Source organism: Vombatus ursinus, unplaced genomic scaffold (genome assembly GCF_900497805.2).
Source record: "Vombatus ursinus unplaced genomic scaffold, bare-nosed wombat genome assembly UNPS02014959.1, whole genome shotgun sequence".
In the NCBI taxonomy this organism is placed as follows: Eukaryota; Metazoa; Chordata; class Mammalia; order Diprotodontia; family Vombatidae; genus Vombatus; species Vombatus ursinus.
In genome coordinates this window covers 15,053,929-15,071,758 of record NW_020954737.1, presented here as the reverse complement: position 1 = coordinate 15,071,758, position 17,830 = coordinate 15,053,929, and the positions used below count along the sequence as shown (strand labels likewise).

General features: G+C 39.4%; 1 protein-coding gene across 1 annotated transcript in view; it reads right to left on the bottom strand.

Annotated features, from left to right (window-relative positions):
* Window positions 1–17,830, bottom strand: part of MRAS (muscle RAS oncogene homolog) — a 100,002-nt gene that overhangs the window by 11,651 nt on the left and 70,521 nt on the right. The window contains exon 4 of the mRNA XM_027845127.1: window positions 1,615–1,768. Within this exon, the coding sequence (XP_027700928.1) occupies window positions 1,615–1,768 (154 nt within the window). The remainder of the gene's footprint in view (window positions 1–1,614; window positions 1,769–17,830) is intronic.

Below are 17,830 nucleotides of genomic sequence, written 5' to 3'. Positions count from 1 at the left end.
GGGGGGGGGAAGGTATATGCAGAAATTGCTATGAAATGAGAACAAAAGTCATCAATAAAACTTTTTTTTTAAGAAGAAAAATAATTACCATAGCAGAAAATAATTTAATCTCATTTCTGCTGCTTCTTTTTAAAAAGCATTTTATTGATGAAACTGAATACTGTGCCATTATAATGACAAACCTGGTCCCAGAGCAGAATTGAGAAAATGTATCTTCCTTCCCTCACTGTAGAAGTGAGAGTGTGGAACATTGCATATACTTTCAGATAGAGCTGATGTATTGATTGGGTTTACTGAATTGCTTTTTTCTTTTTAGTGGGCTTTTTAATAACTTTATTGGGTAGGAGAAGGCAAAACTATATTAAAAAATGAATTAGATCTACCCCACTCATACCTCAATGAGCACAACTTTTCTTGAAACAGAGAAGTATAGATGGGAAAACAAATCAACATGTTGGCCATATTTGATAGTATATTTGATAATACGTGACTTCTTCCATACCTAAAAGTCTACCAGGCTTTATCCTCAGTACTATGAAGCCACTTTAATTTCCTTACTTCTTCAACATAGAGCAAAATACACTTAGACAATATTTACTTCCCTCAATAACAAATGCTTTCAGTTTCAATTTGATACTGGCTACACTGAGCTCTGGCAAAAGAAAATCTAAGTCTCTTCATCCCCAGGGATCCATTTGAGAGCCTAGGAGAATGTATTCTTGTCTCCCAATGCTAAAGGACTGATGTCCTTAATGCTGTATCTACTTTGGAGACAACGAGGTGGGGCAGTGGCTATAACACTGAGCTTGGAGTCAGGAAGACTAAGTTCAAATCCAATTTCAGATATTTGTTCAGATATGTGACCTCAGATATGTGATCTCTGGACCCTAATTAATCTCTGTGTGCCTCAGTTTCCACAACTGTAAAATGTGGATGATAATAGCACCTACTTCCCAGGGTTGTTGTGATGATCAAATGAGATAATAATTGTAAGATTCTTAGCACAGTGCCTGGCATATAGTAAATGCTTAACAAATGCATATTTCCTTCCTTTGTTCTTCCCACATAGTCAGATGGATCTGTAATTTGGATATTCTATCCAACAGTATAGATTGCAATCCATCCATACCTGCCCATACTGTGCAAATCATATCCATGCCCTCCTCTAAGTTGGCCACAAGGGCTCTACCCAAAGAGCTAGGGGCAATTTTGTTGTTCACTTGTTTCTCAGTTGTGTCTGACTCTCCCAGACCCCATTTGGGGTTTTCTTGGCAAAGATACTGGAGTGATTTGCCATTTCCTTCTCCTGAACATTTTATAGATAAGGAAACTGAGGCAAGCAGGATTAAGTGACTTGCCCAGGGTCACACAAGCTAGTAAGTGTCTGAGGCCAGATTTGAATTCACAAAGATGAGTCTTCCTGTTTCTAGGTCCAGCACTCTATCCACTGCCTCACCCAGCTTCCCCATAGGGCCTTCTTCCATTTCTCCTAATATTGAGAGGATCCCAGTGGAGCCCTTGGGTTGTTTCATCCCTTCAATCTAGCCCAATAGATTAGTTAACAAATACTTGTTCCCTCCCTATCCCCACCAATAACCCATGGTCATGACTCACCTGTCTTTGACTCTGAGGATGAGCTGGTGAAACCGGTCTACATGCTCAAAGCTGGCTTTATCTGTGACAGAGAAGACGATGAGAAAGCCATCTCCCGTCCTCATGTATTGTTCCCTCATTGCACTGAATTCCTCTTGCCCAGCAGTATCCAAAACTGGGAAACAAAAACACAAGGAGGAAAGAAGTCACTGTTAGCTCATGCTGCAATTACTATAAACCTCAAAACCAAACAAAAAAAGGAACAGACGTATTTTCTGGGACCACAACAGAATGTATTACCATGCAACAAAAGTAATGCTACCATTGAAAAATGAAGGTGTTGTGACTGACCCAACAGGCCTTGTTAGGAGGGACCTGGGGACATTTAACCCTGAAAAGGTCAGGGGAAAATCTGACCACTTTCTTCAAGTAGTTTGTGGAGCTACCATGAAGAATCAAGTCTGATTCTGTTTATCCCTGGAAGGCTGAATTAGGAACAATTTAGGCCTGATGTCCCAAAAAACTTCCGAACAATTGCAGCTGCCCCAAAGTGGCATAGGCTGCCCACAGGCGTGATGGGGTTCTTTTTCACTGGAGGTCTTCAAGCAAAATCTGGTTGATCATTTGTTGGGTGTGTAATAGTAGGAGTTCCTTTGGGGCATTAATTAGGGTAGCCTGCTGCTGAGATCCCTTTTAAAGCCGAAATTCTGCAATTCAATGTTGTACTGAACTACCCACAGCCTCTTACCCAGTCCCATCCTCTCTATTTCTTATGAGGGATGATGCTGACCTGAAAGATGGCTAGGGGAAAAGTGAGGAAGGGATACAGACCTTTGCCATGAATAAGAAGGGTTTTGTTAGTCAAGATGAAGGTAATACTGGGGAATCAGACCCTAGACCTTGGCCTTGTCTGCAACATGTTTCCATCTAGTGTGCTAACTGACCCAAGTAATGCTGGATAGAAATAGCCCTTATAATTACATAATAAGCTCTGATCTTCCAATAGGGATCAATGTATTTCCCTGTGAACTTTCCCAAAAGGCAGCTCAATAAGGAGGTTCAATTCCAAAACTCAGTTCAATTCTAATGATCTGAGCCACTGAATAAGCAATCAGAAAGCATTTGTAAATCTACTATTTGAAAGAAGACTACACAAACAAGGTCTCTGGTCCTCTAGGAATCTGCAATAAAAGAGAAATCTGACAAATAGAAAAGATCTATTTATAGGTTACAATTTAAGTATATTAATAGGGGCAGTAAGCAGGGAGAATTGAAAAGTTTTTATGACTCCTCCCTCCCTCATTAATGTTTCTTCTCTCTTCAAATTGCCTTGTGATTTATCTGCACACTATAAACTCCTTAAGGTCGGGAACTGATTCATTTTTACTTTTGTATCCACCGCATATAGCATTTTTTTTTTATTAAGGCAATTAGGGTCAAGTGACTTACTCAGGATCACACAGCTAGTAAGTGTCAAGTGTCTGAGATCGAATTTGAACTCAGGTCCTCCTGACTCCAGGGCTGGTGCTCTATCTACTGCTCCACCTAGCTGCCCCTAGCATTTCCTTGTATACAATATCTATTTGGTCTTCAGGGACCTGATGAGGAAGCCCCATCTACCAAAGCAGACTAGCAACTGCCTTACATTTTACAGTCTTCTAGAGTTGTTTGGGGGCACAGAGGGTTAAGCCATTTGCCCAGTACTACCCAGATTATCTGAGGCAGAACTTGAACCCAGGACATCTAGACTCTGAAGCTGGTTCTCCATCTACTCTGCCATGCTGTGATTCACATAGGCTGCTACTATGCAATTAATAAATGCTTGGTTGTTGATATAGAGATACTGGAGAAAGGATCAGCTCTTGGCCCTGAGTGGAAATTATTTTTACCCACAAGAAACTCCCAGCTTTGGGAGTTTCCCCAACAGAGTTTCCTGAGAGAAAAATGGAAAAGCAAATAAGGTTAAGTGGTAATTTTATGAGGCACAACTACTAGAGTTGTAGGGTTGGGTTTGTCGTTGTTGTTGTTTGTTTGTTTGGTAAATTGTTAATGCTCTTATCAGGTAACGTGAAATTATACAAATTTGTGTTGGTGTCATCTCCATTCTAGACTGTAAGGTCCTTGAGGACAAAGACCAGGTTTAAACTTACCTGTTTCCTTTCTAAGTCTATGTATTTTATTTTTTGGCATTAAAACTGTTATTCTAGGGGCAGTTAGGTGGCACAGTGGACAGAGCTCCAGCCCTGGAGTCAGGAGGACCTGAGTTCAAATCTGGCCTCAGACACTTGACACTTACTAGCTGTGTGACCATGGGCAAGTCACTTAATCCCAATTGCCTAAAAAACAAACAAAAAACTCCTCAAAAATTGTTATTCTGAGGAGTTCATTGGCTTCACCAGACTGCCAAGGAGGTTTATTACACAAGTTAAAAACCCCTGCTATAGACATTTATTCCTAGTGCCTTTTTTTTTTGTGACTATAAGAGAAGGAAGAAGAGAGAAAGGAAGGGAGGGAAAGTGCAAAAAGGGAATGATTTTCATAATTTAAGATGAAAAACAATTTTGTTAGGGTCATAGTAGTAGTAGCTAGCTTTAAGAGTTACAAAAAAAATCAGTGTATATGTTATCTTATTTGAGCTTCACAACAACCCTGTGGGATAGGTGCTATTACTATCCCCATTTTACAGATGAGGAAACTAACTTGCTCAGGGTTATAGAGATCAGACACTTGTCTGAGGTAAGATTTGAACTCAGGTCCTCCTGACTCCAGGTCTAGCACTCACTCCACTGTGTCACTTAGCTACTTCATGGTATTAAATGGAGAAGAGTGGATTGGTTGACAAAGACCAGAATGAAGAAGCTATTAGCTCTTGTTAAACACTCATTCCTATAACTTTGGTCCTGGGAGACACAGAGCAAATTGGATACTTCATGATATAAATATTTGGTGTAGTTTAATTTGCCAGCCTATGAATACCTCTGGGTCTAGTTCAAGTCTGTGGGTGCCCACAGAAATGTTATATACTGATAGATGCTGCCCACAAACATATGTAAGTACTTCCCGTCCTTTCCTCTCTCCAGTCTCCTTTGTCTCAGTTAACCCCAGCAAGAAGCTTCCTGAGTATAGGCCACAGGGCCAAATGTTTCTTCAGAGATGTATTTCCTTAGCTAATTAGAATGTACTGTTTATCTCTGATCTGTTCCAGGCTTTTCTTTCAGGAGGGTATGCTTCATATCAAGGCCGCCAGTAAAAAAAAAAAAAAATGAAGTCTGGGACAATTAATGCATATTGCTGATTTATTGCCTTTGTTCAATATTTTGTTTTTGTTCAGTTCTTTTAGTTGTTTCTGACTCTTTCTGACCCCATTTGGGGTTTTCTTGGCAAAGACACTGGGATGGTTTGCCATTTCCTTCTCCAGCTCATTTTACAGATGAGGAAACTGAGGCAAACAGGGTTAAGTGACTTGCCTAGGGTCACCTAGCTAGTTATTGTCTGAGGCCAGATTTGAACTTAGGTCTTCCTGACTCCAGACCTGGTGCTCTATCCACTGCACCAAAGTCCTGTACCCACTGATAGTTAAGATATTAATCCTATACTAATGTTCCCTGTATGTTTAGGAGACATATGTCTATGTTTCCATGTTATATTAACACAAGGATACCAGAAAACTTGTAGGTACGATTGTTGTACTATTGTCAACTGGAAGAGGACAGATGTGGTCAGGATTTTCAAAAATGGGAAGAACATTCCCGGGTTACTGAGATTATAAATTAGTACGCTTGACTTTGCTTCCTGGAAAAAGATTTTAATATATTTATAAAGAAATGGTATGTTAAAGGTGTCATGAGATTCCCAAGGACACAAGCATACCTGGGATTTGAACCCAGGTCTTCTTCAAACCTAGCTCTCTTGCCATTATACTGTTCATTATAATGTCCTACTTTTGCATAGCACTTGATAGTTTCCAAAATCTCTCTGGGTCCTCCAAATTATGCTGCCCCACCTGGATCACTGCTTTGTCATAGCAGAGGGGCTTGCATAGCTCAGAAAGTACAAACTACACCATGCAGGGTTACCCAGGATGGACAAGTTATAGTGGAGAGTTCTGACAAAAGATGATCCACTGCCATTTCCTTAGTGGCAAACCACTTCAGTATCTTTGCCAAGGAAATTGCATGGACAGTATTAAGGCCTGGCATGCTATGGTCCATGAGGTCATGAAGAGTCAGATAAGACTGCCTGAACAACCAATAAATTATGCTATTACTTTTAAGACTCTGAAATAATGGGACTTTGGAGAATTAGAGAATTTTAGAGCAGAAAAGTTCTTTCATATATTCATATAATTGAATTTCTTCATTGTACAGCTGGGGAAATTGGGGCATAGAATTACCTCATAGTCACAAAGGTAATTGGAGCTATAGTAATCCTGACCCTAGGTCTAGTTCTCTTTCCAGTAATCCACTATAATAAGACCACTGGGTGTCACTGATGATACAGAAGACTACAAAGGAAAAATGTATTTGCCAGGTGATAAAGCCAAAAGAAAAACCTAAAAATAAAACCTCCATGATGTGAATCTCACCTGTCTTTACAAATAAGCAAAATATCTAAAATTAAGTGTGCTTTTGCTATTAGGTCTAATTCTTATCCCAACGGTTCCACTAGCCTTTGACTTCTTTCATTTTATGGTGAGCCATTAATTATAGTTTTAAATATGCCCTATAAAAATTGTAGCAATTTCATAACTTAGGCTGTTTAATTATAATGGTTGTCAAGGCCACATCCTTACTGGAACACTGTATATAATAAATACAAAAGGGTCATTTTTAAAGTTAGTTTGGGATGAAAGAGATCAAAGAAGGAATAAGACTGCTTAAGGTGAATGGGATGGATGACAAACAGAAGGCAAAACTATTTGGCTCTTGTTATGCTTCTGTATTTTCTACCAGTGAAGATGATCTGGGGACTGAGAAGGCTTGGACAAAAATGGTTAACAGGGACTTGGCACCCCAAATTGGGATCCCAGATGAGAATGGTAAGAAATCACCTAGATTTCCTGATAACTTCAAGTCACCAGGCACAGAGGAACTTGCACCCTGAGGACTGAAAGAGCATTAGGATGTGTTTGTCACTGCTCTTTGATCAATCGCAACGAATGGGAGAGGGTCTAAAAAACCAGAGATTGGCAAATGTTAATATTTTCAATTAAGGAAAGAAGATGCTTTATTTAAACTGTAGATCAGTGAATTTGACTTTGAATCCCGGCAAAATTCTGAAGTATGGTATTAAAGGGACGCTTTGTGAGCATTTAGAGAGGGAAGCAGCGATCATATGAGTCAGTACAGATGCATCCTAACATGTCATGCCCTAACAATGAGGCATGCTCCCTGCCCTGCCACTCCACCTTGGTAGAGAGGTGTGGGTGATACGCATTTTCAAACATGATCAATGTTTGAATTTGTTTCACTTGTCTATGCTTATTTGTCATGGGGAGAGGGAGTTTCTTTTGGAGAGTGGGAGAGAATCATGGAGGGAAGTGAGTAGATAGTAATAATGGTGCTTAAAAAAAGAGTACAAAGGAAAGCACATCAATGGTACAAAAAATACATAGAAAAGAATGGAAGGACATTCAGAAGGGGGCACAGACAAGCAGGACAATTTAGGTACTAGTAGGTTAAGTTTAATTATACTTAAAAACTGTAAGAAAAGTTAAATTTCATATACAATCCTCTCTTTTTTTGTTCTTTGTATATTTAAATATTTATGTTTGTTGTTTTTCTTAAAGTTCATGATAAAAATTAAATTTTAAAAGGTCATATTTCTTTTTAAGATAGCTTGTAGATCAAAGGAATGCCAACTACATAGTATACCTGGATTCTAGCAAGGCATCTGATAAAGTCTCTTCTGACATTCTTGTGAAAGAGACAAAAAAATGTGGGTTAGTTGACAGGTATATATGGAGCTGGTTGAATTACCATATACAACACATAGTGATTAATAGGTAAATGTAAACCTGAGAGAGATCTCTAATGGAATGTCACGTGGTTCTGTCTTTGGCCCTGTTCCATTCAACATTTTTATCAAATGACTTGAGTGATGAAAGAGGTGACATGCCAATCAAATGCACAGGAGGCATTAAATTAGGAGAGTTAATATATCAGATGAATCAGGATCCTGATAAGGTAGAATGATGGGCCAAACCTAATAAGACAATTAAACATTTTTAAATAAAATTCCATTTAAGAAATAAATGCAAATTCTGGCATATTGAATCAGGAAAATCATTTGCACAGCACAAGATGACAGAGATGTAGTTCATGTGGAAAACACATGGAGGTTTTAATGGACCGCAAGTCAATATCAGTAAAAAAATGTGATTTAGCAACCAAAACATCTTAGGCTACATTAACATCTTTGCTGTGCTCTGCCTTTGGAGTACAAAGTGGTTACAAAGTGGAATATTTCTAGAGGTCAGTGACCAGGATAATTGAGGAGACCCAAATGAAGGAACTGGGGATGTTTTGTTGTATCTGACTCTTGGTGAGCCCATTTGGGGTTTTCTTGGCAAAGATACTGACATGGTTTGCCATTTCCTTCTCCAGCTCATTTTACAGGTGAGGAAACGAAGGCAAATAGAGCTAAGTGATTTGCCAAGGTCACACAGCTAGTAGGTGTCTGAGGCCAGATTTGGACTCAGGAAGATAGACTTCTTGAACTCCAGGCTGGAGCCATATCTACTGTGCCACCTAGCTGTTTTAGCTTAGAGAAAAGACTTGACTGGGGATGTGATAACCACCTGTAGGGTCTGAAGAGCTGTCTTGTGGAAGGTATCTAGCATAATGCCTGATTAGAGCTAATTCAATTTATTTTGGTTGGCCCCAGGGAGCAGAAATAGGAGCAATGGGTAGAAACTGCTGAGAGGATATTTCTGTTTGATTTGAAGAAGAGTTTCTGCCTAAAAGTGGAATTGCCTGCCTTGTGAGGTAGTTGGTTCTGCTCTAATTTTCTAAGGGCAGCTAGATGGCGAAGTAGATAGAGCTCTGGCCTTGGAGTCAGGAGGACCTAAGTACAAATCTGGCCTCAGTCACGTGACACTTACTAGCTGTGTGACCCTGGGCAAGTCACTTAACCCCGATTGCCTCACCAAAAGGCAAAACAAAAAAAAAAATCTTCTAATGGAGACTGGATGACCATTTGTCAAGGGTGTTATGCAAGTGTTTCTCCTCAGGTATGGGTTGGACTAGGTGACCTAATCTATGATGCTACATTGGAAAACAAAACAAAAAACTTTTTATACAACTCCAGCTGATACAAATATGGTACAAAAAGAATAGGGGTTGGGTTTTGGAAAGGCTACCTTCCTTCCTTCTAGCCTGTACAAAAGTAAAGAATGAGGTCAGTGTAAAAGTGAATGTTTTATACCTGATTACGCAGGTGAGATTACCACAGAGGACAGGGAACTTTTTTTTTTTAATTGAGTTTGACTGAGCAAGAGAGGAAAGTAAATCAATGAAAAGTAAACCAGTGAAAACTGAAGTGTGGTTTTTCTTTTGAAACAAATATAAAACTTTCTGTTCATACTTTTTAAATTTAGAGGGAAAACATAAAATAAATAATAAAATCCTTTGAGATCCTCTGGGATATCAGTCCTACAGTCACTCCCTCTCCCTTCCTCCCTCCCCATTTTCTCTAGCTTCTTGGGTCTTTCTAGGAATTCATTCTCTTCTTTCAAATGTACATAGATTTGGCTCAAACCATACAAAGCTTTCTTTTAAGAAGAGAATTACCTATTGTGCTTTCCCTCTTTGGTAGAGAAAGAAGTCTCAAGGGCTCAACATCCTTGGTATTCTGTCCCAGTGTGGCTATGCTAGTTTGTCTCTTTTTATTGGCACCACTGTATCCTGACAGAATATAAGCTGCTGGAGGGCAGGGACTGTTTTGTTTTGAACCTTACTATCCCTGGTATCTAGCATAATGCCTGGCTCATAATAGGCACTTAACATAGGCACATTGGTTGACTATTAATGGCTAACAAAACCTAACCTTTTCTTAGTGAAATTCATTCAGTAGTTTTCATTTGTTTTCTACTGACTAGCTCTAAATATTGATTTATTGTGGTTAATATAATTCATAAAATGTCTCCTATCCTACCAGTGTTTGTCTGACTAGGTATTTTGTATTGGAATTCATCCAGTATTTGGGAGCTAGGATCTTTTCCTTTCTGTACCAGAGAGAATCAAGTACAAACCAGTGCATGCTGGATTCTAGTTCTCTCCCTACTCAGAGGTTTTGCTTTCTGGTCTTGGGTTTCCCTGTACTAGCCCAGTTTTCATTATTTCCTGTTCTTTGATGATGTCAGAGTAAGTTCTTTTCTTTTGGAAATGTCTCACCCTGTAGGCCTACTTGCTTCTGCCTCTCCCTTGCCCTCTAAGTCCTAATCACTATTTATGCTTAAGCTAATGAAATTCATTGATTTTTGAGTTTTAATCAATAATTGTGACATTCAGGCCTCTTTCACATGCCAGATGCTCTGTATGCAATTAGTGTTGTTTTTTGTTTTGGTTTGGTAATGTGGTAATTTAACCACCAATCTGGAATTATTGCTCTTAACCTCAAAGCCAAAATGGAATTTCAACATGGAGTTTTAACAAGGCTAAAATACCTATAGGGTATAAGTCATTCTACAGAGAAAGATACTCATTCATTCATTAAGTATTTATTTAGTGTGAGCAAAACCCGGTATGGTATTTTGGGAGACATAAAAATGCCGATATTCAAGGTACAGACAAATTCAATATAGGAGCTCCTAGGGTAGTCACCACCCCTCAGGGTTACTGTGAGGAAGGCACTTTGTAAACTCTAGAGTATTATATGAACTGTGAGCTATTACTGTTATTATCACTACCGATGAACATGCAAAGATGTCAGAGTAGATAAAGTGGTGGCCTTTGTGTCAGGAAAATCTGGGTTCAAGAATTTCCTCTGATACATACTGACTGCATGACCTTGTCAAAGTCACCCAACTTTCAGGGTCCCAAGCAAGTCTCTAAATTTATAAATTCCATACAAGTTGCTAAATTCTAGTGATGGTGGAGATCTGCATACTGGGTGTTACCTAGGGCTGGAAATCAAAACTGAGCAGTGCTTTCTTCCAGAGACAGGAACTAAGCCAAGCTATCTAGAACTGAAGGCATCTGTAGGAGAACTGTAGAGGGAGATAGAACTGGACTGGAAAAGATTTTAAGGAGTTTACATTTGGTATCTTCAAGATTCAGCAGTGCAGCAGGCCTTTTACTGTTCCAGGCTCCTCCCATCGTCCCCTGCATGCTCCCTCCTCTCCTTCTAGATGCTACAGTATTGCTCCTCTATCAGGAGTGTTCTGGATCAAGGTCAAATTGCCTGGTCAATGTTCATCATGAACATTTACATCTCGAAAGTGGGCAAATGGTACAAACCATGGCTTGTAGGGTTTGATCAATTGTTTTCTTGGTTGTTATGACTTAGGAAAGTGATGGGGAAAACGTTTCCAGCACTGTTTTCCAGCTGTTCAGTATAAATTTAGCACATGAATATTTTTATGCACATTGTTTCCTCCATTTGAATGTAAGTTCTTTGAGGGCAGAGACTGGTTTTGATTTTTATTTGTATACCCAATGCTCAAGTATAGGGCCTGGAACATAACAATGAATGCTTATTGACTGATTAATTGATTCTGTAGGCAGGGAGTAGTTCTGCTATTTTTGGTAGGATTGCTAAGGAAAATATCCTACAGCAATTATTAGGCTCAAAGTAGTGGGTGCTAATAGAGAGTACAGGGTTACCAGGCATGTTACTAAATAGTAAAGGACTCTACCTCTCATGGGATGATCCTCTAAAATGCCCAGACCATGGCAGCAGTGTGGTAGAATAGTAAGTGAAGGGAACAGAGACTGAGGAAACCTGTGTTGTAGTGGGTGCTCAGCTGTTTACTGACTTTGAATAAATCACTTCACGTTTTAGCTTCTATTTTCTCATCAAGGAAAAGGAAAGCTTCCCTGCCATCACAGAATTGTAGTAAGGATCAAACAAAATGGCGCCTGTGAAATTTCTTTGTTCGCTGCGATGTGCTATTAAATGTTAGGCATCATCACTATAAAGACTGTCAGAAGGGTGGAACCAGGATCATACTAGACCATAGACCCTCTCTTCCTAATGACTTGCTCTATGCCCTTGCCTGTGCCAAAGTGAATATTTAATACATCTCTCTGAGCTTCAAAACTTCATGCGTGAGGCTGGGTGTTGATGTCAGTCACCGGCAGAATGGAAACAGGAGCCTGGAAATGTGCTTTTTTCTGTTGGAGTCAAAATGATGTCGGCACAGAACCAATTTTTCAATTTAAATCTGTTTCAGGAACATTGCTGGCAAAAAGAGGGAGGTTAGCCCTGCCAACATTAATGCAACAAATATCTGGGCTCAGGGATGAGTTTCACAGTGGGGATGGTACTGAGTGGGGCTCACTGCCAATATAAACCATCCATTTCACAGCACCCTCAAAGTCCTAAAGGAGACAGACACACACACACAATCATTCTCTCTCCCCTCTTCTCTTCCCTTAAAGTCTGGCATCATAAGAACACCTCTCCTCTTCTAGGGTGACTAATGTTTTCTCAGTCTTAAATACTCCTACTCTCCCTATATCAGGCATGGAGAAAATAATTCTTTTTTATAGTCCCAGGGGGAAGAAAGATTATGTTCATCAAAAAGCTCATTTTACCATTAGACTTAACTTTAGCCACCAAACTTTTTTTTTTTTTTGCCAGAGCAGCTGACAAGGAACAAAGGACTCTATTTTAATTTTCTTTTCTCTTTCCCTTCAAGACAGCACTGAAAACATCCAAAAGAAAGGTAGAAAGAAAAGGAAAGAAGGAAAAGACTTGAGCTTCTGGGCTTTAGTTCTGTCTGCCACATTCTGTGACTTTGCACAAATCACTTTGCTTTTCTGCGCCTATTTCCTCATCTGTTAAAATAAAGAGGTTTTAGACAAGTTGACCCCCACTGTCCCTTCCAATTCTAAGATCTTTTGGCACTATAACCTATAAACTAGGCACTCACTTTTTTGTATAACCAAGCACTATGCTCAATATGAATGAATAAAGGTCCAATGCACTGACTCTACCTAAAATTATACTCTACTTCCTGTCTGAGTTTGCCAGGAAGAAAGAACACCCTTCTTTTGAAGGAAAAAGAGGGTAATGGTACTAACAGGTCTCCTGGAAAAGATGCCCCAGGAGAGGTTAAGATGCTTTCCTGTTGTTGGAGTTTATATTTCAAAGACCAGTGGCAAGAGACTAAGTACATGCCTTCCTTATGCACTGAGAATGCCAATTTTCCATTACTTATTTTAATGAATAATATGAAATTCAACATGATTAGTAATCCAAAAAGTATTTGAATGTGGGTCTGAATGTGGATATGTTTTGGTCTGGTCTTTATATTTTAGTATGGGTGTGCCTGATGTTTTGCACACAAAACTGGATTCTCATTAGGAAGATACTGTATGATGGATGCAGCAGTCCTAGGTTTCTCTAACCTTTCTAGTTTCTTTATCCCATTTTACTTTTCTTTAATCTGTAGTAGAGGGCAGGGTGAAGGGAGGGAAGCATGTTTTTCCATCCTGTAGCAAAGCACTAGCCTAATCATAATTCTCCGAAATCAGAGACATTGTTTGATTTGGATTCCAGTACGCTTCCCCTATAAGAGTCCATGCAAAGTAAACAGAATATAGAAATGACAAGTTATTATGCTGAGTAGATACTATTAAAACAAAGAGTGTTCAGGAAATCAGGTAACTAAGCCAAAAAACCCTACCAATGTTTTATCTGAAAGCAAAAAACAAAACAAAACAAAACAACTCAACAGAATGCTGGTGGCCAATCCAATCTGCTAAAGCATTCTCCAACATTGCCAAGAGGCATGCCATGGCACATAAACGATCGCCACCTTCCAAATCCTGAGCATTGATGCAGAAAGGGAAGAGAGTGGGGTGTCTCAATATATTTTCATAAAGAAGGAGATACCAGGCTGTCTGTCCTTTTGAGAATAATTTGTTAACCATTTTATCTATGAAATTTTGGAAAGACAACCTTGCTGTTGTTCCAGATGGCTAATATGGTGGATATATCCTTTTTATTTGTGAATAAGGGCCCTTAGAGTGTGAAAAGAGCAGGAGCAGAGGTCAGAACTATTTGTCTCCATGTGTCCTTGTGGGCCAGGATATGAAACCTAAAGAAATAACTAAGTAGTCTAGTATTGTCCAGATGCACTTGGCTAGGACCTCAGCAACTAATAGGATCTCATGGGCCAATTCACTTAGAATTTGGGCATTGATCCACCTCCGGAGAGAGAACTGATGGAATGCTGAGTGCACATTCAAGTATAATTTTTAAATTTTCTTATTTTTCTTGCTTTTTATTTTTTTTGCAACATGGCTAATATGGAAATATGTTTTATAAGATTTCACATTTATAATTTATATCATATTTCTTGCCTTTTCAATGGGTAGGGGTGGAATGGGAGGGAGGGAGAGAATTTGGAACTCAAAAATTGTTTTCAAAAAATCTTAAAAATGAATAATCAATTAAAAATTTGGGCCTAGCCTGGATGAATAAAACCTGAAGTAGTTTGTCCTTCATTTTTTGAAGAGGATCAGTAACATCATAGATGATGACTTGTGAGTGAATTGGATTTAAGTGAGGCAGAGTTGTGCAAAGTCAGTCTTACTCTCTCTTCCTGAGTCATTGAAGTCTGGTGGCAAGACCAAAGTCAAGAGGACTGGAGCCCAGGATGCAGTGGGTAGCCTTGATGTCTTCAATGCCCAACCAAACTCTAAGTGCTCCACCTGCCTGCTTCATTAGCCTTCATGGCCCTTGGAAAAAATTACTTAAAATAGGAAGAAATATGTTCAAAAACTGTGGTATGGGTGTGAGTCAGGGAACAAGGAAGTCTTGAAAGAATTAAAAATGAGTATCAATAAGTGGACGATGTTGAAGAATAGGCTGCAACATATAACAAATAGAGAATTGCTATAAAGAACAAAAGAGAGTGTTTGGAAAAGTGCTGGGCTAGGTATCAGGGGACCAAAGTTCTGGGGCCTGAGAGCTTCTGATGATAGCCTTGCCTTCAGGATATCTCACCTTGAACAACTTTTAGATTCCTGTGCCCAGTTGCTTCATCTGGACTTCATCTGGGCTCTGAGCGCAGCATTTTCCCCCTTTCTATTGCTGAACCAAAATAATAGCCAGGCAAAACCTGATATTAAACTCCTGGTTTAGTTTAACACAAAGGGCAAAAATGCAGCCTTTTTCAATAGAGAGTTAGTATTCAGCAGGAAGAAAGGGGGGAAGGGTAAAGAGCAGCATGTGTTAGTCAAACTAACTGCCAGGAAGATGCTTGATTAGAAAAGGGCAGTAACAGGGACAGCAGACATGTTGATTACTGCCGTTGATCTCCCTTTTCTCTTTGTTCTTAATAAATGTTTAAAAGTGTTTAATAAATGTTTGTTGGATGGATGAATGTTTACCACTTGCCACAGGGGAAACAGATGTAGAGAGAGAAAGGAACTGGAGAGTCAGACAGAATGAGTGTGCCAAAAGCTAAACAACATGAACTGTGTTAGCACGTCTAGGTCAGAAGTTCTGTTAGATGTGCCTAGGTGAGGACTGTTAAGGATGCATATTAACACCATCTCTCTGAACAATTCTAAGAAAGTCGTTAAAAGCTTTAAGACGCATCACCTTACTTTCATGTCTTTGGCAGCTAGGGGTGAACAGGTTAGAGTAAACTGACATGGGCAACTAGAACTATGTGTGACCTGGGACTTTTTTACGTCTAAGACACAATTGCTGAGAGAAAATGATAGGTCATGTCAATTCTCGATGCATTTACTAAGTGCCTGCTGCCTTCCGGGCACCACGCTAGGTGTTAGAGATACAGTCTCTACCTTCAAGGAGCTTATATTATAATGGGGAGAGGGGAAGAGAAGCTATATGTACAAAGATAAGAAAATATGGGGATGGCTAGGTGGTGCAGTGGATAGAGAGCCAGCCCTGGAGTCAGGAGGACTCATCTTCCTGAGTTCAAATCTGGCCTCAGACACTTATTACTGTTTGACCCTAGGCAAGTCCCTTAACCCTGTTTGCCTCAGTACCTCATCTGTAAAATGAGCTGGAGAAGGAAATGACAAACCACTCCAGTATCTTTGCCAGGAAAATCCCAAGTGGAGTCATGGAGAATCAAACACAACTGAAAAATGACAACAACAAGAACAAAAGTAAATGCAAAATATTTATCAAGTAAAATGAAGGAGGGAGCATAGTAATAATTAGGTGAGTCAGAAAAGACCTCCTTTAGGAGGGTGCACCTCAGTTGTTCCTTGAAGGGACCTAGGGATTCCAAGAGGCAAATGTAAGGAGAAAGAGCATTCCAGGTATGAGTGCTTGAAGAAAAGTGTCAATATAGAAATATAGGTTGGAACCAGATTTTGAATTGCTTTACATTCCAGACAAAGGCATTTGTATCGTGTCCTAAAGAAGACAGGGAACTATTGAAAGCTTTTCAAATAGATGAATAACATGGTCAGACCTGGGCTTTAGGAATATCAAATTGGCAGCTGAATGGAGGATGGATTGGAGAGGGGAGAGACTGGAGTCAAGGAGACTAATTTGGAAGCTATTGCAGTTGTCTAGGTGAGAAGTGCTATAGGCTTGAACTAGAAAAGTGTTGGTTATGTGAGTGGAAAGAAAGGGATGGATACAAGAGATGCTGTGAAGAACATCAATGAGAGCTAGCCATTTGTTTGGGCATGGAGGCAGAGACAGGAGTTGAGGAGGACTCCAAGATTACAAGTCTAGACAGTCAGGAAGGATAAAGCACCCTTGACAGAAACAGGAAAGTTAGAAGAAGGGCAGGCTTCAGATAGAAAATTATGAGTTCATCTTTGAACTTAATGTGTTTCTGACGTACAGCAGGCAGCTGGTGATGCAAAAATTGGAGCTCAGAGAGATGAGAGTTGGATTTGTAGATCTGGGATCCATATACATGGAGATGATACTATACCCATGGGATCTGTTCAAATCACCATAGAGAGAAGAGGACAGGGTCCATAATGATCCAACAAAGGAAACTGAGAAGGAAAGGTCAGGTGGGTGAATCCTCTTTAAAGGAAAATTAAGTCAGGGTTATATTAGTAGTGATAAGTAACATTTGATGTTAAGGAGTTAGGAAGGCATTTAACAATACCTTGTATCTGTATTTGTTTAAATCTAGTTCTAGTTATATTAAAATTAGTGATTAAATATTTATACTAGTTATGTTAATTTCTATATTTGCAGAGGATATGTATGGTTTGAGATCAGGATCTATGTTCAATTTTGTATCCCTAGAATCTAGTACATAGTAGGTGCTTTAAAATTATTTTTAAATTGAATTGACCCTTAACTTTGGTTCGTGCAGTCATAACTCCAGTGATTACCATTCATCTGGTGGTGACTACTTAAACTGCAGGATCATGGAGCCATAACTAGATCACTGAAATTGCAGTTAGGCAGACATGGGTTCAAATTCTTCCTTTGTCCCTTATTAGCTGTGCTGCCATTAGCAAGTTACTTAACTTCTCTGAGTCTTAGTTTCCATGTTGATAAAATAGAGATCATGATATTTGAAGTGCTAATTTCACACAGTCCCTGTGAGACAAACGAGAAAATGTATATTAAGTGCTCTGCAAATTTTGAATCATCACATAAATGTCATTATTTGAATTTGTTGTTCATTCTTCGTTTTCAAAGAGGACCAGTGACATCACGGGACGATGTCTTGACTCGTGCATGAATTGGATTTAAGTGAGGCAGAGCTGCACAAAGTTGTCAATCTCTCTTTTCTTGTGTCATCGAAGTCCAGTGGCAGGACAAAAGTCAAGGTGACCAGGAATGGCCTTGGTGTCTTTGATGTCTGACCAAGCACTAAGCACTATGTCCATTGGCTAGCCCTTTCTAAATTATTTGAAATACAAACTCTGTGACCTAAAACCTATGAAGTGGTTGCAAATGTAACAAATGCTTCACTTTGAAAGAAACCTAAAAACATTTACTTTTCTTTAGCAGCTCTCATTTGATGGGGTAGATTTTCGGATTCTTCTCCCACCCCAATTTTCTGTGTGTGTGTGTGTGTGTGTGTGTGTGTGTGTGTGTGTGTGTGTGT